At 31.2% G+C, this 23,066-nt stretch overlaps 1 protein-coding gene across 3 annotated transcripts in view; it reads left to right on the top strand.

Moving 5' to 3' along the window:
* Positions 1–23,066, top strand: part of LOC118201766 (SHC-transforming protein 1-like) — a 141,256-nt gene that overhangs the window by 115,963 nt on the left and 2,227 nt on the right. The window contains exons 12-13 of one of the 3 annotated variants that reach the window (XM_085819042.1): positions 14,511–14,652; positions 19,496–23,023. In XM_085819042.1, coding sequence (XP_085675168.1) covers positions 14,511–14,651 — 141 coding nt within the window. In that variant the 3' untranslated portion in view covers position 14,652; positions 19,496–23,023. Of the gene's footprint in view, positions 1–14,510; positions 23,024–23,066 lie in introns of those variants that run through there. The other 2 variants (XM_085819043.1, XM_085819044.1) reach the window with 2 other exon arrangements.

Genomic DNA, 23,066 nt, shown 5'->3' with positions numbered 1-23,066 from the left:
TACAAAAATTTAACTCATGTTTACTGCAGTAATGACTGATCGAATCTACAGGTCAATTGCCAATATGCCAGTTTCGCCAAAGCAAAGCCATTGGTTCCGAGTGTTGCACCAGTGGGAGTGGGGAACAAGGTAAGTTAAAGATAGGTTTATATGCATGAGATCTACTGCTTATGTTGATGTGTGCACAGAGTTATTAAAATGTGTTTGGCAATGGCAATATTGCAGTTAATTTTCCAGTACTAAACTACTCAAAAGTCAAGAGCCACAAGCTGAGCTACTGAGCCGCATGTAGCTCGTGAGCCACAGGCTGCTGACCCCTGTTCTAGGGTTTTAAGAAGTAGTAATTATGGCTCCTTTAGTAGTAATAGTCCTTTTAGTAGTAGAAAATATGGCTTCTGCCAAATGAAACAAATACAGTGCTGGTTTCAAATACAAAGTCATTCAGTTTGCGAAAGAAAATGGAAATCGTGCTACAGCAATGATGTTTCGAAAGCTCAATGCATGAGTAAGACAAAAGTGAAATCACATCGCAGAAGAAAAAAGAAGAAAGCAAAATCCTATCCTAGAAGAAAGAGTTATGAATTGAGTCTTAGAAATTTGCCAGAATGGATTATTTGTAACAAGAAACAGTGTACATTTATTTGCCTTAATCTAGGCAAAAAAGAAAACATTAAAGCAACTTTAAGTTGGTTTAGTCAATTTATGGCATGGAGTAATTTAGTTCTAGGAAAAAAGCAAAAGTTTTGCAAAGACTTCTGAAAGATTTGGACAACAAATTGATAAATTTATTAAATTGATAAGTTACTTATTTTGTAATCATTAATATTATTGAGTTGCAAATGTAAATGAAAAAAGGAGGTAAAGAGGGGAAAATAAAAATAAATAAATAAATATTATTTACTGTCACATATTGGAAATATAGATGGAATTCCAGTAATATTTGATGTGGTACGAAATAAAACAATTGATGTGAAAGGAACAAAAGTAGTTCAAATAACTCTCACCTCATGGTAGTGCTTTCCTGCTTAGTGGATGGTACAAAATTGAAACCCATAATTATTTTTAAAAGAAAGACAGTGCTCAAATGTAATTTCCCAAATGTTTTTTTTTCATTCTTGTTAACAAGAAAAGATGGATGTATAGATAAAAGCGGTGTGAAATTTTGGATAAGAAATGCTTCGCAAAAGCATCCTGTTGCCTTTAAGAATCCAGAAAGTCTTGTAGTTTAGGCCATATTCAGACCTCATCTAGCGGATAATAGAAAGACATTGTTGAAAGATTATAATACAGACACAGCTGTTATTCTAGGTGGATTAATGCCATTAGTTCAATCTTCAGGTTCGTGTTTCAATAAAACATTCAAAGAAAATTTAAAATGACCATGAAATATGTGGATGTTAGAAAGTGAAGAAACATATACCAAATGAGGCAAGTGCAGCATACCATTGTAGAAATAGAGTGAGTAATAAAAGTAGGAAATGAAATTAAACCCAACATAATTAAGTCATTTAAAAAATGATTTAGATGGAACAGAAGATGATTATTTATTTATGGATCAGAGTAACAGTAATAGAGAAGATAAATAGAACTCAGTTATGTACACTGCACACATACATAAAAAGGGGGGACAGTTATGTATCTCCCGTTTTACTGGGTCGATTGACAAAAATCGACTTGCATTTTTCATGTCTCGAATGTGCGACTTGGGATATATATTAGATTTATATATAGCCTTGTTCTAATATAGGTATTCTGACACAAAATCAGACTTCTTTTTCTGAAATGACAATGTTTTTTCATATTTCGATTCTACGAATCAAATTATGCCAAACTGCCAAGTTTTTAAAAATTAGTTGTCAAAATTTTAGCTCCTTAATGTTAATTGAATTTGAGATATATATTTATTAATATCTCTTTTTTTTTATTAAACTTCTTCAATTCCTTCTTCCATAACTCAAAATTTAGGCGTAGTCCAAATATATTTCACACATTTTTCATGAATTATTTTTTAAATTTGTATTTTTAAATATTTTTTATAAATTTTTCGAATTTTTTTTTATTATCAACTATAAATATTTTAACATCCTCTTAAAGTATATGTATTTTCTAAGCACACCTGAAAAAAATTAGAGATTTTTATTCAAAATTTTCTAAGACTACATGAATTTACATATTGAAGCATTTTGAAATTTGAAATTTTTTTTAGCAATAATAATGCCAAACATGGTTTACACACTTTGTTAAAATTATTTGAAAGTATGAACGATGACTTTTTCGTCCACTCGTCTACAATGAATAAAAGAAAAGGAAAATAGGATGCTATAAATTAAGAAGTTCGTGAAGTAAATTATTCTTGGTGAAAATTGAAAAAATACACCAAGATAAATTTTTGAATTTTCTTCTTAAATTTCGGACCAAATTTTACTAAATTTAATATGTAGGCATAATTTAAGTCATAGAATGGAAATATGGAAAAACATTGGCTCATCATTTCAGAAAAAGTCCGATTTTGTGTCAGAATACCTATGTTAGAATGATGCTATATATAAATCTAATGCATATCCTAAGTCACCTTTTCGAGACATGAAAAATGCAATTTGAATTTCGTCAATTCGCCCAGTAGAACAAGAGATATAGAACTGTCCTCTTTTTTTATTTTAATTTAATTTGGGTGGGGCAGTGTACCTAAAGCTATAACAGAAAATGAACATGATGAACTTTTCATGTCATCTGATAATAAAATTTTTAAGTTTCTTTTAAATAAATAGCATTTAGTTACATTTAGAAATCTTAATTTTTGTGTGCTAATCTTTTCCATATTTTTAAATCTACAATTTTTATACCCATTGTATGATGCACATCCGTAAATTTCAATCTTATTTTTTTTTTATTAAAAGTGTGCTTTATACACTGGAGTGTATGGTATATCGAAGGCTAAGATGTAAGAATGTCTTTTTCTCTAGTTTTAAATTTTGTTAGAGCTTAGTCCTAAAACTATGTTGATGCAGTATACATACTGTATATCATATGTTTCATTTAGGCTTTATAGTAAAACATTTATCCTACATTTTGAGTTTACTGCATTTTACTGGCATAATTCTTGTATTTACAAAAGCTCAGAAAACTCCTTTATATGTGTATGCTCTTGGTGGTCTTGCAAATGAATGTCCTACTGTTATTCTAGATCAAGTCATATGTTGCATTTGTTCTGTTACATTTTTGATTGGAGTGCATATTTTGTCATGTAAGTCTTTACTGCAATGGAGTAGCCACAGTGAATTTCAGAGATGTGTTAATTCTAGTGCGTATTGTGTGTTGTTATTGCTAGATGTTATCATTTATTACATATATAGGCAAAATTCCTTTATACTAATAATTACATTTATGTTTTTAAATTAATTGTATATCTGAAAGTCAAAGAAAATGAAAGGTCATAAAAAGGCAAAAAAAATTACTTATAAGGAGACTACTTTTTTTTTTTTTTTTTTTTTTTTTTTTTATTATAAATTCTGCACTAGACCTAGACATCACAATCATTAGTCTTTGACAAGCAGCCCAGTACAATTCAGAAGCATAAAAAATAAACAATAATTGTTAACAGCATTAGCTTATACCATGTCATTAAAGTCCAGAACAATTGTCCAAATAGTCACTGCTCATGTTGTCAGTATCACATAATGGGGAAGATAGAGTCTGCTAAACCAAATCTCTGTATGTGTTTCATAAGGTAGTCATGTCCAGTCTTTAATATAAAGTTTGTGACACTGATAGATCTAGGTAGGTCGCAAGGAATGGGATTCTCCAAGAGAACCTGAAATCTACAACTTTGCAGAGTCACCATTCTTTTCTTGAAGATGAGCATCACATCTCGTGGTCCGGCGAATTCAATGTGGACTGTAACTCTTAATTAAACTAACAAACTAAATTATTGTATCTCATTATCTTTATTTTACTCATTTGTGAAAGACTCTTAGGCAAGCACACTCACTCTGCTTTGCCCTTGAAGCAATCCCTTAAAAGTAATAACATTCTTTTGTAAACAGTAGCGATGGCAGCGCCATCTGGCTTCAAAGCGATTTAGCACTCCCTCAGATTGAAATTACAAAATTTCAAGAAATTATACATACATTCTTAAAGCAAAATTAATATACCTATAAAGAACATAATACTATTACTGTTACTACAGTTATTATAATACTAGAACAAAATAAATTTTTTTTTTCTTTCTCTCTCTCTCTCTTTTTTTTTTTTTTTTTCTTTTTTAATATGCAAAAATATCAGTTCAGTTTTCTATAGAAAGCATGGCGATCTTTGTGATCGATCTTTTTAATTCTAATGATTTTGTTTTGATTTTAACAGTTCTTACTTTACTATCAGATCCATTGTAGACTTTAATAACCCAACCTAAAATCCATTTGCAAACTGGCAGATAGTACTCCTTGACGAGTACCATAGTACCAACAGAAATATTGTCCTTCTCTACCATCCATTTGGTTCTTTGCTGCAGAGATCCTAAATAATCATTTGACCATTTTTTCCAAATAATCTGAACTACTTTTGTTGTTCTCTACCACCTGCTTAACCAATTTTCATTTACGTTTATTATCACAATGTGCCGGTGAACACAAAACATCTCTTTGCCCAAAAAAAGGATATATCGAAAATCCAGTTTGTGTGAACTGCAGCAATTCTCACCCAGCATCCTATTGTGGATGTGTAAAATTCCCAAAACCCAAAATTAATAACCCAAATCAACCCAGAAAAAACTACTCAGAAGCAATAGCAAACAGACATCAACTCAGTTCAACATAACCTTCCTCCCAGCGCATGCAATTTAAACAACACTCAAAATCCTGTAAACACACCACCTTCAGTCTTTTTAGAATTCTTTTAAACAATAAAAGAGTAAGAATCCATTTTTGGCATACAAATTTCCCAGCTAACTCACCTAATCAATCAAAAACTTAACGAACTCAGAGGCACTAACATTATGATGAAAAAAATGTGCATCCTGTTCTTAATGTTTGAAGAACTGAACAATTCCAATGCCAAATAATCTTCTTTTAGAGAGTCAAGGGAAAAAAAATTAATTAAAAACTATCCCTAATTTATTTCAACCTTACTACATAATCTATCAGGCAATTCCCCCCCCCACACACACTTTTTGGCTATTCCTCTAAATTTGTATGGCAATGAAAAGAGCCCCTTTTCCTAGCACAGTGAGGATCACTCCTCTACCAATCACCTTCCGATGCTCGCTCTCTACTCCTCCTGGCTTTTCTAGACTAGCAGTAACTCCCACTAGATGGCACCACTTATGCTCCCCTACTCAAGTCTTCACTGCCAGCTCTTCCCAGCTACGCATTCGCTTTTCAAGGTAAATATCTGTACGATCCGTCTCTGTCTTCAATTTAGAACTTATCTACAACATCAAGGACTAATTAATTCATGAAAATTTCAAACTTTTATTCTCACGAAGCTAACATCTTTTTCATGCTCGATAACAATCAAAAAATGAAAACACTTTTTGCTCTTCTGAGATAGTGTTTATTACCCAGGAGCCCACAGAAACTGAACGTTTGTTCACAAGACGGAATCATGTTTATCGTTCTCCGTATCAACACATTAAAGGCGGGAGTCGTAGTACTATGATTGTTCTCGACTGTAGCTTAAAGGCGGGAGTCGTAGTAATGCGATTTATTTTGACTGTAGCTTGCACATTTATCTCGACTGCAGCTAGCGCAATCCATGCGCCACTTTACATTCGTATTTAGTATGTTTTGTGGATTGAAGCTGTTCAGTTGTTCAAATTCTACTTACAGTAAATTTTGAAATCCTTCAATATGGTTTCACGTGAAAATAAAGATGCATATGCAGACGATTTGATGGACACTGAAGAGCCACAACCTGGTGCATCGAACTCGGCGCCATGGACTCCACGATATAAAATTGATCCGCCTGGACGTCTTTCGCTAGACATCAAAAAGCACAAATTAATTTTGTTAGAAAATGAAGGCAAAAAGCTATATGCCCAACGAAACTGCATAGTTTGTGCAGCACATAAAAAAATAAAGTTGACTTGCTTCAAATGCGAGTTTTGCAGTGCACCTCTTCACCATGGCGAGTGTTATCAACATTATCACACTCATAAAAAAATACTAGATTCTTCTCATAAATAATGTACTTTAAAACATTTTTTGTAATTAGCGTTTAATTCTTTTAAAATATTTTTTGTAGTTTTAAGAGTTTGAATAAACTTTTTTAAGTCTAAATTGTTTTATGATTACACAAAATATTGCCCACTCTAGGATGAAAAACGAGGCGGGGCGGTCACTGCGTTACCTAGCATACTTTCGTCAAGATCCCCCGCCTTTAATGTGTTAAGAAATGACCTGTGGTCAAAACTTCAAAACAATAAGAATCATAGGAAATGGGTGCAAGAGATCTCGAATTTAGTATTCCCTCTACCTGCACAATTATTGTCTCAAATTCCTCATACGTAAAACACATATTTCCTATCATTCTCTTTAAGTGATGCTTTACGGACTTTACACCGACTTCTCATAGCCCTCCGAAATGAGGGGACTTGGGAGGAATAAAGTTCCAGTCTATTCCTATGGATGTGAAATAGGAGACTAACGTTTTGTCAGGAAAATTTTTTACATTATAAAATTTCTTCAGTAGAGAATTAGCTCCTACAAAATTAGGGACATTATCAGTGAATATTTTTGTACATTTGCCACGTCTGGCCATGAAACACTTAACAGTGGCAATTAAAGCATTAGTAGTCAAATCTGACAAAGGCTGAAGATAGATAGCTTGTGTCACAAAGCATATACATGCACAAATGTAAATTTTATTTAGCACATCCTTTCTCCAATGCTTGTAAGTTACATAAAAGGGACCGTATAGATCCAAACCTGAAACACTAAATGGGGGTGATCTGTTAACTCTCTCGTATGGCAAATTACCCATAATCTGTAAAGACAAAATCGGTTTGCATTAAAGCATGTCACACAAAGTTGTACTGTTTTTTGTGCAAAGTCTCTACCACCTAATGGCCAAAATTTTAAACGTACTGCATTCAATAATCCCTGAGAGCCAACATGCAATAATCGTCTGTGCACACTAAAAAAATAAATCTTACTTAGCTAAGAATTTCTTGGGAGGATCGCAGAATATTTCTGATAAAATGGTAAAGACGCTTTTTTAAGATGGCCACCAACACGAATTATTTCTTTAATGATCAAAAAAGGGATTTAAATTTTTCAAGCTACCTGTTATGTCCTTTTTACAAAATATAACCCTCTGCTCATGCTTAATAAGCATTTCCTCAGCTATTCGTACCTCTTCTAGTTGAAGCGGGCCTATCTTTTTTTATCCATTCCTGCAGTTATAAATAAACATAAAAATATAAGAAAGAACATTAATAATTTTATAATAATTGTTACTAATATTCAAGAGTTCGTCTAAAATGTTAGAGTTCATGTCAATCAACATAGTTCTCTCAGATGTGTCATTAATGTCAACAGAACTTTTGCTTTCTTGTGCAAAGGATTCTTTCATTTTCATTCAACCTCTGGAACTATTGGTAGTAAGCACTTGTAGGGAAGATGTGGCTCTGTAAAAAACTCTGTACAAGTCCACCACTTGGAATTTTTCACTAGAGAAGAGGCACCAACTCCACACATTAGAAGATTGGCAGGATTGTGTCCTTAGTTCTACAATAAAACCATGAATCTGGATTAGTCAACTTCTGAATCTCGTCAACACGATTTTGAACTAAAGACTTCCATCTTCTGCTTGATCCCTTAATCCAATACAATGTGACCTTAGAATCACTCAAAAATATATTACATGAACCTTTAGGATCCACAACTTTTTTAATTTCTGTTCCCAATTTTGCAGCAATCAATGCATTCAACAATTCCAGTCGAGGCAAGGAAACCTTTTTAGCAGGTGAAACTCTTCTCTTGGAGGCCAGCAAATTTACATAAGTTTGTTCTCGATTCTGTACCTTTATGCAAATGGCTGCAACATACGACTTTTGGCTTACGTCAGAAAAAACATGAATCTCTATATTTTCATCACATGAATCCAAAACAAATCTTGGAATACTAATGTTACGTAGTTCCAAAAGCTTGCTGCACCATTAAGGCCACTCTTCATTCAAATCAGAAGGACACTCAGCATCCCATGGTAGCTTACGTAGCCATAGCTTTTGTAGTAAAATTTTTATTCTAACAATGAATGGTGTGATGAATCCAAGGGGATCATATATCTTCCCAGCTGTTTGGTGGATGAAGTGTTTGGTACTTTTCTTTCTTCTCGAAATTTCAGTCAAACAAGAAGGCTCTATACTCATACTATCTTCCTGTATGTCCCTTTGAATTCCTAATACTTAGAGTATGCTCTCATTTGAGCTTAGTGGATGAGTGTCAAAATGTTCTTCTTCCCATTTCTTAACTAAACGATTTTCATTTATCACCCATTTGCATAGGTTCATCCCAGCTCCGTGCATAATTTTCTTTGTCTCCCTTGAAATTTTTAAGGCTTCTGATGCATCATCTGCTCTTGTAACAAGATCATCAACATACATACATGTATCAAGAATTTGAAAGGATACACATTTCTGTACTTTTGTATATGCAGCTTCATAGTTGCCGGCAACAAAAAGGGACTGGAATTAACACCAAAGAGTACACACTATGCACTTCTAACTGATCATTGATGTTCTGGATAGGTGTACCAATATTTTTAACAAATAAAAATCTAACTGCATCTCGCTCCTTCTCGGCTAAAACAATCTGTAAAAATACCTTTTCTATATCTCCGAAGATTGCAACTCTATTAAGTCTAAAATATATTAGCAAGTGACATGTATTTTGATTCAAATTAATACCAGGCCACAAACAATCATTTAGGGACAGACCACCTATTTCATGGAAGTCACATCAAATATAAAACGAATTTTTGTCGTAATGCTTTCTTCTCTATAAACTGCCTGACGTGGCATTTAAAATCTGGCTTGTTTGTTGGTTTTGTAGAATCTAATACTTTTATTCTACTATCCCTCGATTTAACTACTCAAGTTGATGCTAAAGCAAAGTTTAAAGTTTAAAAAAAAATTAAACATTTAGCAGTAGTAGCAATAAAAGCTCCCTGAGATATCATGTTGTGCAGACATTGAAGACAATAAAAGGTTTTGAACTTAACCAATTTATTAACAATATAATAAAGAATAAAAACACAGAAAATAAATTTCAACAATATCAGAGTCTTAGGAAAAATATAATGTAACCATCATTCATCAAATAATATTTTTACCTGGTCTCCAAAACACTGGCATTCAATACAAACAAAAATGCCCTAAACATTAATTATGCGGCCTAAAAATGAAGTTGGCTACACATTCAAAATGTCCATGATCAATGGTTGAGAAAACACCTGAAAATTTAAATGAAGTTCTTGAAAGCACTCAAGACCGGCCTAACTCCTTTTGCATTAGTTGCACACGAGGAATCACTGCTCACGTATTTTAAATACCGCCTTCATTGAAGAACATGGATGCCGCCCACGGCAGCCACTCACATGGTAGCCTCTGGAACCAAGGAATTTATTCCGGAACAATAATCTTGTGGACATGAACCAAGAAACTCATTCCGAAACAATCATCCCGCGGACAGGCACCAAGGAACTTTATTCAGGAACAGCCATCCCGCAAACAGGAACCAAGGAACTTTAATCACCGGACTGCATGCATCCTTCTGAAGGGGCTGGAAACCGCTCACTCAAGTGCCAGGAAAGCAGGAACTAGAAGAAGGAGAACTGGCACAAGTTTCTCTATGTTTTAAGTATGATGCATTATCATGTTGCATTTCCTCATCAGGATCTTTATTATTTTTTCTGCGACACCAAAATCGTCACTTAAATGTTCACAACGTTTCTTCCAGGGTAGGCTAACAACATAATGTCTACCTTTGAAACCAACAATTTTATTGAATATCTCTAATGCTTTATCTTCATCGTAAGAATTAGGATCATCTCTAATACCAGTTGATTCCAAATCAAAAAACTTCTTCAACTGTGTCTCAGCATTGTCATAAATTAACCCTCAATGCATTAATCTTCAATGCTTCCACTCACTAAATACCCAAATGCTGAGTTTTGTCAACACTAAATTTCTATTGGGTATGTAAGTTTGCCCAGATCTTATCAGAATGAAAAGTATTTCATATCGAAGAAGTAACTGAATTTTACCCGGTTTGTGAAAGTCTGGATCAGCTAACATAACTCCTTGCAGAATCGCAAAACATCAATTTGTCGAGAAGGCATCAAATGAGTAATACTCGGAACTACAAAAAAAAAAAAAAAAAAAAAAAATCTAGTTTACAACAGTATGTTTTTTTCTCTATTTAAAATAACCAATCCCATTTTTCCATTTCCCCCTTGTTCAAATCCCAGATAAACATCCTACTGATATGTTTACATTTTCCTTTTGCAAATGAAGCTTTTCAGCTAATTCCAATGAACAAAGATGGATCATACTTCCACTGTCAAGCAAAGTTCTGGCTGAAATATTTCCCTTAATATAAACAATCGCTGTTGATAGTAGGGCTCTATTAACTGCATTACAATTTTTACTTACATTAGTAGCTGTCATAAAATACTCGTTATCCTTATTTGTGAATGGTTTGGTGTGAATGTTGAGTTCCGTGGTTTCGGTAGATTGACTGGCTTCTGACTTTTGATCCAATGGAGATGCAAATTCACAACTGTTTTTATTTTGGAGAATCAGAACTTTTTCTCGCTCATAACACAGTAACAAATTATGCTTTTTTCTGCATATTCGACAAGAGTAATTTGAAGGGCAATTTCTCACTCCAAGATTTCCTAAACAACAGAAACATAAATTGTGCTTTTTGACATACTCTATTCTTTAAGCTGAGTTTTTGAAATTTAGGACATTTAAATTATTTATGTTCCGCATTACACAGTTTACAAATAAATACATGTTTCTCATTCACACATGAAACCATTGAAGAAACCTTTGGTTGACTTCGTTTAGACATTACTGGAATTTCGGAAGCGTTTAATGTCCTGGCGTGATCTTTTAGAAATTCTAATATATCTGTGATGTTCGATATTTTTCTTTCTTTAAATTCCTTTCCTACCATAACTTAGTATTCTGATCAAGTTTCTGGCTAAGAATAAAGGTAAATATAGTGGAAGAAACCCCATTTAACTTTTGTTCTGGACATTCGACTGATCTTACAAGTTCACTTGGAACTTTAAATCACAGAAGCTGGCTCGTAACGGGAATACTCATAAATCTTTTGAGATGGAGCGTACGCTTTTTCTATAGGGTGTGGGTATCTTTCTTCAAGGAGAGACCATGCTAACTTATAATTATTATCCATTATAGCTATCGTTTGGATTATTCTAAAGGCATCTCCTTTCAGTGCTGACTTCAAATATTGCAATTTTACAGCATCTGATAAATTTGGGTTCTGATCAATACTCGCTTTAAAAATATGCTTAAAGGGAAGCCAAGAATGCATTTCTTCTAAAAATGTCAGTAACAAAATCTTAGGTAAATGCACAATGGAATTTTCAGAAATTATTGTATTTTCCACTTTATTTTCTTTGACAATTTTGGCAATCTATTAATTTCAAATTCTATGTCAATAGCACTACTATTGATTTCATCTTACTCAATATATTTTTGATATTTTCTTCAGCACTTAAATTAATAATGGAATCAAAAATATTATCAAATTCATTTTGCAAATTGTTTAATTTAATTTTTAACAATTCTAAATCACTAATACTTAAATCTGGCTCAGAAAGTTTCTTTTGCAACTTTGATAAAATAGTTTTATGAGTTCTCTTTTTAGTGAGAACATCTTTCAATTTCGTAGCCATTTTTGCTACGCTTATCAATAACAACAAATTACCACACAAACTTAATTCAGAATTTACTAAATGCAACACTGAATAATGAATAGAGTTTCAAGGGTTACTTATCCCTTTCTTTCAGCATCTGGCTATAATCCACAAACATAAATTCTCCAGGAACAAAATGGCAAAATCACTGTTTTACACTAGCTTATTTACTGAGCCAATATCACTCCGTCTCTACAGGACCATCTGGCTGCAGTAATCTTCTTAGCATTGTGACAGCAAACAGAAGAATTGGGTTGAGAAAGGATAGATCCAGCCTTGACCAGAGTGTCAGCAAACTCATTACCCGTGATTCCACAATGACTTGGGATCCACTGCAGAATAATATTGCAAACATTATATATTATAGAATTTTATCACTAATTGCCAATTTAGAAGAGACCTATTGTTTGAAAGTATGACTGAAGAAATTGCTTTAATAGTGGCCTGTGAATAAATAAATGTCACAATGTTCTGATCATCTCTTTTACTGATTTCAGTCAAGGCCAGCAGGCACTTCAGCATCATGGTTCGTACAATTTGCACCAACAGCCCTGCTAAAGCTTGGAGTAAGCCCCTGCACCAGCATTACTATTAGCACTGATAGCAGAACTATCAGTGTACACATGCAACCAGTGCATTTTTGGAAATTTTGTCTAATAGTGGCCAAAACAGCCATCTTCAATTCTGTCTCAGTGTAGGATTTCTTACTGGCTGGCAGAACCAGGTCTAAATTATAATTTGCTGAGTTTAAATATCTTAGAAACACACCAGCCTCAAGTAGTGTCTGTCTGTTGAAAGAAGAGATTATAAAAAAAAAAAAAAAAAAAATCAGACAGTTCATTTGTCACATGTAAAGAGGTGGTAGGTTGGGATTTTAACCTATGCTTTGTAGGAATGTGCATCTTCCATAACTCATTACACCTCAACAATCTCTTGAGCAACTTGAGAGTTCTTTTTACTTCCTTGTACAAAGTAAAAAGGAAATATTGTAATCGCGAAAAGCTTCAGGCAGCATATTTCAACAAAAATATCCACTTTGACATCTTTCGAATGCAATTTAACGATGTTTTTGCGTGATATCTGTACGTAAGGACAGAATAAAAGACTCTTTTCATCCAGAAAAACTAAAAAACTGCTTTAAAATTAATTCTGAAGAGAATTTTTCGTGACGTCTATACGAACGTATGTACATACGTATCTCGCATAACTCAAAAATGAGTAGTCTCAGAACGTTGAAATTTTGTATATGTAGTAGGTGCACATCTACTACAACATGTAGATGTGCACCTCGTATTTTGGTTTCAATCGGCCGCGCCAAACGTATATAAATATATTTATAAATATATCCTCTCTGGTACCCGGCCATTTGAAACAGCTGAGTTGCAGATTTGTTGCCAATCTAGAGAAACTTAGCTTCGCAACAACAAAGATAACGCCTTCATTTATTATTTAAATCATGCTTAATCCTTTCTGGAATTTTTTCGAGGAAATAAGCATTTAAAATTTACTTCATAATTTTTAATACAGATATTTTGAGTTTTTATGTATTTTTGCCTTGTCGCGAAGTGAGAACTGAATTAAATGAATGTGAAATACTCAATCATTTCTTTTTTGTTTTGTTTGCTTAATTTCTTTTATACATAGTTCTAGCTTTATTATAGTATTTGAATAGGACATGTGGCAATGATTAGATAATTCTTTAAATGATATAAATTTTGTGCATTTTGAGTTATAATATGAACGAAATATAATACTGTTAAGTAAACCTAGCGCCAGAGTGTCGCTATGGTAAACAAAGTGAGTTTTAAAGAATGCATTTATTCTCTTGTGGTTTATGCGCTGTCGACGAAGTAGGTTTAATTCAATCTAATAAGTTTAAATAAAATGCAAGAAAAAATGCGTATAATTTAATATTCCGTACAAGGAAGTCATGTGGTGTACACATCAGATTTTTTACCTTTGGTGAGTCAGAGGCTTAATGTTTGCAATTGCATGCCCTGTATAGGAGTAGAAAATGCCTCACCGGTGGTGATTCTCAGCGCATTATTTTGGAGTAGTTTCAACCTTGTTTTGTATTCACTCAGAAGCATTTATGAGAAGTTCACCACCTTATTTGACAGGAGGCCTAATATAAGATTTACAAGTTGTACAGATTAGCTCTTGGGTAGTGCCCCATTCTACACTGGTAAGCCTTTTAAGTAGTCTTATTTCTCATGTTGCCTTCATCCAGTATCCTGTTTATTCCAACTTAACCTGGAATCCAATACAGTTATCAGGTAAATAGCCTCTTGAACCTTGTGGAGCTGTTGGTCTCCGTAAAATAGCTGTGTTTTTTTAGGTTTGGTACTGAGGGTGAAATCCTGAAAGTGTTGACTTGTGCTGTAGTGGTTTTTATTATAATGGTTTGAAGCTGTTTTTATTCAAAACGAAATGCATAATTCTTTTTAAAAGACAGTATGTAGATTGAATTACAGCTTTATCTTTACTTTAGATATACTACAGTTAGAATATTTTTGTTATAAATTTGTTTAATGCATATTTTAACTTTTATTTCTTTACAATAGGTAAGAACAAAAGATCGAACTTTTGAAAGTGTGACTCATTTGGTGAGCTTTCACAGTGATAATGGTTTGCCAATAATATCTGCAGAAAGTACTTTAGTACTGAGAAATCCAATTCCCAGAACTATGATGCCAACACGTTGAGGTACTTATAAAACATTTTTTCATTTGTGAAAAGACAAAAGTGATAATTAAGCCTTGAATGTTTTAATGGAAACAAAATGACTTGTTAAAATTTATATGATGGTATATGAAAAAGAAAATTACTTAACATTTTACTAATCCTTTTTCATGTGAGCACATGTTTAACACAACATTGCAGCAGTTGTTGAAATCTATTGTGATAGACAATTTTAATAACATTGAGTTCTTGGGCCGTGTTTTTTTTTATTCTAGAAGTAGCAATTTATTGAAGTGTGCAAATTGTAATATACACATATAAATTTATATACACATAATATGTTTTTCATGTAAATTGGTCGTATATGTGTTTATTTATTATGTTTATTATTTATATTGTTTTATTTATATCATAATATTTATGTAAAAACATATATTTTTATGAACGTATTGTTTGTGTTTATATATTTGAACAGATTTTGATTATATATGTGCATCAAATTTGCATTTATTTTTTTACTATGTATAAAAGGTAGATCTCAGCAATGGAAAAACAATTTTATGATATTATTGAAATTTTAAATTCAAAACATAATTAGTTCTCTCAGCTATTTATGCAATAATGTGATCATGTTTGTTAACCTTAATGTATGTGTGATAACCAAGAAACTAGAAAAATATCAAAATTCGGGGTATAGAATCTCTCCATCCAGTTCTCAGTTTAGAATCTCATTTGGAACTATAATATACAAAGGCAAATTTTTTAAAACAATTTACCTTAATATATTTCTTTTTAAATACTTTTTTAAAATTTCTAATCAAAACTTTTTATTTTAAAATTATGGCATGAGAAAATACATTTTAACACGTTGACTGTTGTATCTCCTGTATTCATGAGGAGGGAAAAATTTCGATCAGACCGCATCATCTACTTATTTGAACATTTAAAGGTAAGTTGTTAGGTATTTGGAAAGATATTTCACAGGATTATTATAAGACTATTTAATTGTTATAATAGTAATTATTGAAACAAAATTTATTACAAAAATTATTTACAGTATAATGCTTCAAAACATTCTATATGAAGTTCAGGTTGGTCATGGCAATCTGGACAAAAAGTTGTCATAAAATTTTTTTTATGCCTTTGATTGATTTGTATGAAATCTTTTATTTAAGTAGCATAATTTGCAGCATGTCTAATGTTTTGTCCAAAAGTACTTTTTCAAATGGCAATATTATGCTGACTGCACTAAACAGAAGATTTAATTACATTAGCAGTCATCCCTAATAATTGCATAGCTAATAATTCTCTAAACTTTCTGATATTTATATTCTTCTTTCTTTGCTTAAGTTTGTTAATGATTAAAGCATTCTCAGCTGTAATTCCCAGAAGAAACTGAATATCAAGTTTTTGGTGCCATTTGAATCCTTTTCTAATTGTAGTGGCAAAGAAACCGTTTTATCCGAATAATCTCTACCGTGTTTTCTATTATTGTATGCAAGAACAGCTAGTGGTTTCAATTTTCCAGGTGACTGTTGGTCTGTAAAAGCAGCATGAATGTTGGAAATATTTCTTGCATTTAGTACTATGATGGGAAATTGTTTTGTTGATGAAATTCTCACATCCTGCTAATCTAAGTGTTCCAACTACATTAGTCTTTTGGTTCAAACATAATATAGGTAATTCATAGCTTGTATAAAAATTATCAATACACAATTTTCGTCCTTTGTGGAAAAGTTTATCGGGTAGTTGTAGACATATATTGTGTGCCAATCCTGTTTCTATAATATTGTCAGTTGACTTACCAGAATAAATTTTCAATGACCACATATATCCTTTGCATGAGCATAATCTGAATAATTTAATCTGTTATTTATGTGCTTTATTTCGCATATACTGTTTGAAAATGAGTTTTTTGTGCCATGGAATCAACACTTCATTGATGACAATGTTTTCCATTATTTCTTAATATTTTCTTTGCACTTTTTCAAAAAGTGGAACTATTTTTCTTAGTTGATCCTCCTGGGCAATAGGCATATTATCAGTAAGATGGAAGTTACTAACTAGTACTTTAAATCTTTAATGACAGAATGATACATGGTAACTGAAAAGTAGACAATGGGCTTTTCCACCAATAATTAGATATAAGGTTTGCTTTTACAAATCCCATCCATATCAGAATTAGTGTCCATTTATGTGTATTCGTGAAGACATGATTATTTCAGATTCATTCAGTTTTTGTTCAGCATATTTGTTTGTTTCTAATACAAGCAAGTCTGTTATTTCATCATCAATAAACAAAGCAAACCCACAATAGGGATGGATATCGCCAGATAATTCATTAATAAGACCTCTGTCGTAGTTAGAAAAAAAAAAAAAAAAAAAAAAGACTATTTTTGGCAACTAATTTCATTCCATTCATTAAACTGAATTGTATTTACTTCAGTATTAACTTTTCTTTTCGTCCTTAACAACCAGTTCTTATAAATATGAAAATAGTATCTACATCACATTCATTATCATTACATTTATCAATACCCGAATTTTATTTACTTTTCTCTTTCTGGAAATTCTCGGCTGTTTCTCATTGCTACTGTCTGAATCTTACTAAGACTCACAACAGGTTTCTTCTTCAGCACTGTATGATTTAGTAAGAAAAAACTCTTCCATTTTTCTTTTTGATAATCCAAAAAATTAGGGCAATGATTTTAACAAAAAATTTTAACCATCATCTACAGTAAAAATATTTGAAAAAGAAGAGGTAATTTTCATATCTCACATGCTTTCTTACATAATTCGTTCTTGAGCAAAGATTTTCACCTAAATGCATGTTTCAAACATTTCATTTTCAGTGTGCTTACCTTGTGCTACGATAAGAAACAACTGCATGGTATAGCAGCAGGTATGGCCTGATATCTTATTAATTCACATGGCAATCAACCATTTGACTCACATGGCTAATTTACCATTTGGCTGTAGAGAGTTTGAGGGAAAAAATGGAAGTGGTAGTAATTATCTCTTTGCACATTAGTGGTAAAATATATTACACTGTTCTTTATTAATAAGTGAAAATTGCCCATATTTTATGTACTTAATGTATACACATTGAACATGGACAATAAAGTGATATATCCTGAATGGTCAAAACATTAACCTTTTGTGGATAAGAAAGGAATTTTGCATGTTAAGTTTGGGAATGGCCCTCTGATATATATGGCCATTGTTTGTTTACATTCAAAACAGGAGAATAGTGGATTTGTTGCCAATGTGGAGAAACTTAGCTTCGCAACAACAAAGATAACACCTCCATTTATTATTGCGAATTAAATCATCCTTAATCCTTTCTGAAATTTTTTCGAGGAAATAAGTGTTTAAGATTTACTTCGTAATTTTAAGATAAGATTACTTTGTAAATTAATTCTGAAGAGAATTTTTCGTGGCGTCTGTACGAACATATGTACGTACGTACGTATCTCGCATAACTCAAAAACGAGTAGCCTCAGAACGTTGAAATTTTGTATATAAGACTACTATAACATGTAGATGTGCACCTCATATTTTGGTTTCAATCGGCCGCGTTAAACATATATAGATATATTTATAAATATATCCACTCTGTTACCCGGCTCAGTGATCTCAATTTCTTTACTCTTATATGTTTGTCAATTGTACATTTTTTGCTTTAAAAATGATTGAATTATGTTGTTTTTATCTTCCGGTTAAGGGTTTTATGCCTTTAATAAATCCGTATGCAATATTTTTAGAATTATCAACAATTTTAAAATTGTTTAGGCACCACTAAGCCTAATTTGATGGCGGCCATTGCTCTTGTTTACATTTGAAAGAGCTGAGTAGCGGATTTGTTGCCAATCTAGAGAAACTTAGCTTCACAACAACAAAGATAACGCCTTCATTTATTATTTAAATCATGCTTAATCCTATCTGGAATTTTTTCGAGGAAATAAGCTTTTAAGATTTACTTCATAATTTTTAATACAGATATTTTGAGTTTTTATGTATTTTTGCCTTGTCGTGAAGTGAGAACTGAATTAATTGAATGAGAAGTATTCAATCATCTGAAAAACTGTTTCTTTTTTGTTTTGTTTGCTTAATTTCCTTTATACATCGTTCTAGCTTTATTATAGTATTTAAATAGAACATGTGACAGCGATTAGATAATTCTTTAAATGATATAAATTTTGTGCATTCTGAGTTATAATATGAACGAAATATAATACTGTTAAGTGAACCTAGCACCAGAGTGTTGCTATGGTAAATAAATAGAGTGAATTTTAAAGAATGCATTTATTCTATTGTGGTTTATGCGCTGTCAGCGAAGTAGATTTAATTCAATCCAATAAGTTTAAATGAAATGCAAGATAAAATGTGTTTAATTTAATATTCCGTACAAGGAAGTCGTGTGGTGTACATATCAGATTTTTTATATATATATTATGTGTGAAATAGGTAAATATGTAGGTCGAATTGGATTTTATTTTTTATAATCTACAAATATAAATACATAAACACTATTTTAAAACCCAGTTGCAAAAGTGGAAAAATTAATTAAAAAAAAGTTTAATTTATGACTATTTCTGTATAATATAAATGTATGCACATATACGTATGTATAGTCCTGTAGAATAATACAGTGCTCTTTAACTCTTTTTAGTATGAGAAATTCTTTATTTAATTTTGATCTCTCAAATGGCTTAAATATAAAAATCATTATACAGTTCCTGGCAGTTAAGCATTATTAGTTAAACTACATATTTAATAATCCAGAAGTAATACTTACTTTTTTATTGAAATTTATTTATACATGGACCTCTATTTTTATCCATATATATTATACATACTTTTTTAGATCATTTCTTCTCATCCCAGAAGATACTGCTGTTAATTCAACAGTGTAAAGAAGAGAAATCAATTTGCTTTTCCTGCTTATTATTATTTTTAATTTGCTTTATTGATTGTATAACATTTTTTACTAAAATGAATTCTGATGAAAAATAGCTTTTGCTTCTTAAAAGTGAAAACTACTTTTTTTTATAAAAATGGAAAAGTATGTAAGTTTAAATTTAAATTAGTTTTGTCCTTAAGAGTTCATAATTTTTAAAAAACTTACCAGACATATCTGATCCAGGCATATCCTTGTTAAATTTCTTAAGCTGAAATGAGATTTAATTTCTCTGCAGATAAATTAAATAGTTTTCTCGTGGAAATCCTGGGTGAGAAATAAATTGAATAACAGTATGATACTGCTATGTATCATTCTACTTATTTCAAAGTATGCATTAAAGTTTCATTTTGCATCAGTTCACTAAAAGTTATTTCATGGATTTTATTTTAAATTATCTAAGTTATACATGCCATAAAATATATTTTTAAATACATTGTAAATAATTTAATATGTGTATATATGCATACATTTATTTTTTAACTAAAATAAAAGGTCTTTGAAAATAAAATAACCAAAAACTAAATAAAGTTTTCTGCCCAGTGAAGAAATGATTGTCTAATGATGTACTGTTGTCATGGCTATGCCATCTCAGAGGCAAAATTCAAATTAACCTTCTGACTGGCACAACGTTTTGGATCTGTTCTTGAAGACCTATGTTTAAATAGTTTCTATTACCTAACTTTTTATAATTATTTTCCATTCACTAAGATGATATTTACATTATTAGCGAAAGTAAGAATAATAATTTTATAAATTACTGTTAGGAATGAGTTATGTCATAAAAAATTAATTCACAAATGTGATATATTCCTGTAAGTTAATATATTACATTATAAAAATCTAACTTACCTTGTTACTGTTAATAATAGTAATAATGAAAAATTACTTATGAATGTAAAGGATGTTAAAAAAGAGAGAGGATGCAAACATACACATGCACACACACACACAAAAAGAAAGAGTGAGAGAATTGATAGAATATTATGTTATTGTTAATGGCCAAAGTGTTTTGCAACTTATATGTAATTGCTGTTTTGATTTGTAACAGACATTTTTATTCCAAATATGGATTAATTTTGGAACTTTATTAAAAATTATACATAATTTCAATGGAAAATAATGAAATAGACTTTTGTGATATTTCAGGATGTCAAAAAATTCATACAAATTCTGTTATAGCTATTTTTATTTTTACAAGTTTGGTATCAATAAGGGTGTTATTGATGTATATCAGAAATATAGATGGACTATAATGCCTACAATTTACAGAAAGTTTTATTTCTTTTAGAAAATTATATGCAAAAGTACATGTGGCTGTAATGTTTTTCACTGCATTTAAAAAAAATGTTTTGTTGTACATCTGTAGACATTTAGTACATATTTTTTTTTAATATGGTTCTGCGTTATGTATGTAATATATAATGTAAGAAACTATTAATACCTCTAACGTTCATAAAAATGAGGTGAATATAAGTTAAATATATTTTAATGCACATAAATTGTTATTAAAAGTTAAGTAAAGATTTATTTTATTATGTTATGTGCTGATTAATAGAAAGTTTAAGGATCATATACAGATCATATACAGTCAAAAGTCTTTAATCCGGACCTCAAAGCTACAAACTTTCTGCGCATGCGTCAATGTATGCGCATAATACCTTTACGCATGCAGGTTTAATGTATAATGGACGGTATAAGCTAATTGGATATGGCTTATTATTTTTTGCAGACTGTTAGAGCAATTTTAAAAAAGTAAGCTTGAACTTTTATAATTATGTCAAAAAGAATTTCCGATTCTGGAGCTACCAAAGGATCTAAAAAGCGAAAGCATGTTTTTATGTCTATCAAACAAAAAGTGGAATTGCTGCAAAAAATGGATAAAGGTATATCCTTTGATTCTCTAACCATTCCGAAATATGTTTATCAATTTCACGCTGCTCTGTGGGGGGGGGACGCAGCGCGCAATGAATTGGAAGTTGTGATCTGTCAGCACTATCCTTCTCTTCAGGGCAGATGTTTTTATTTCATTCGACTTATAATTCCTTACTAAATGTAGTATTTCATCTCGATGTACTCCTCCTTTGATATGATTTAAATCAATTTCCTCATCATTATAAATATCAAGAATACACATCGAATAGTTTTCTGGTTCTAATTTTTTAATTTCAACTGTGTGTAATGTATGCTTTATGCATGCGCGTGTTAAAGAAATGTTTAATAAAGTAAACAAATAAATATTAAGCTTTTTTTTTTTGTAAATTTTGATACTCTTCAGATCATAATTGCTCTTTATTTCATAAATTACGGCTTCATATTTTTAATTTTATAATTTCTGCATGCCATATTACCAGATTTAAACTCATGATCTATAATCCGGAAAAATCAATAATTTGGAATCACCGAAGCCCCGATGAGTCCGGATTAAAGACTTTTGACTGTACTTTATTAAATAACAATTCTCTGGCAAGTGGTTATTTGCAAGGCTGCCTATACGATAAATTGAGTTTCATGCAATGGCAATATTTGACAAGTCATATTTGAAATGTTCTGGAAAGATTCCACTAAGAATGTTTCTACATCAAAAGTATACATAAAATATATTTTTTGTTTCTAGTTTGGTAAAAATAAATATTTGAAGGCAGTAAAGGAATTTTTAAAAATATTTTATAATGAGTAAAATGACTTTTCAAAATATTGCCTTGCTGTAGAACCTTACTTGTGTATTCTTATTTATGTGTAGCATCCAAATCAAATTCTTTTTAAATGTTAAAAAATTATATAAAGCCTAAGCTTATCTGAAAGAATTTTTATTGTTTTGTGCCAACATTTGTCATTTATTTATATTTTATTTTTCAGTGTAACTCCATTTAACTGAGCTTAAGTGTAATTGAAATAAAAATATTGAATCAAAGAGTTCAAAACCGATCATTCCTAATTATTTTTAATATTTTTTCCTCATTGCTTGATACATTTATTTTATAGTATCTACTTTTATCGGTGTATAGTGTCAATTCTGTCTCTCAAGTGGGAAGAGATTATCCAAGAGATTATTATTATATTTTAAACTTTAGACCTAATGATTTCTGAATAAAAAAATTTGTGTTCAGTCATATAAGTATTTTTAAAAAATCAGATTGTTCTAAATTAAATAAATTGTGCATTTATTATATTGCAGAAGTATAAATGTGATATAATACAGGCTGTTGCTTTAAAATGCTATAACTATATTTAAATCAATGCCATCTGAAATGAGTCAGTTATATTTAGTACAGACAAATGGAGTTCTACTGTATTATAAAACTGTGCCATCTTTATATATATGTTTTGTTTGTTTCAATTTTTACGTTTGCTTTTTAAGTATTATTGAAAATTTTTCTACAGTGAATATTTGAAAATCCTCATTTTATTGCCATAAAATATTCTTAAAAATTATGTAGTTTGTAATATTTGTAATTAATTTTAAGCACCACTACCT

This window comes from Stegodyphus dumicola, chromosome 6, assembly GCF_044657685.1.
Source record: "Stegodyphus dumicola isolate Sdum_Otavi_A_Nest chromosome 6, ASM4465768v1".
NCBI classification, from domain to species: Eukaryota; Metazoa; Arthropoda; class Arachnida; order Araneae; family Eresidae; genus Stegodyphus; species Stegodyphus dumicola.
The sequence above is the reverse complement of the archived record's forward strand: the minus strand, read 5'-3'. Positions and strand labels throughout refer to the sequence as shown.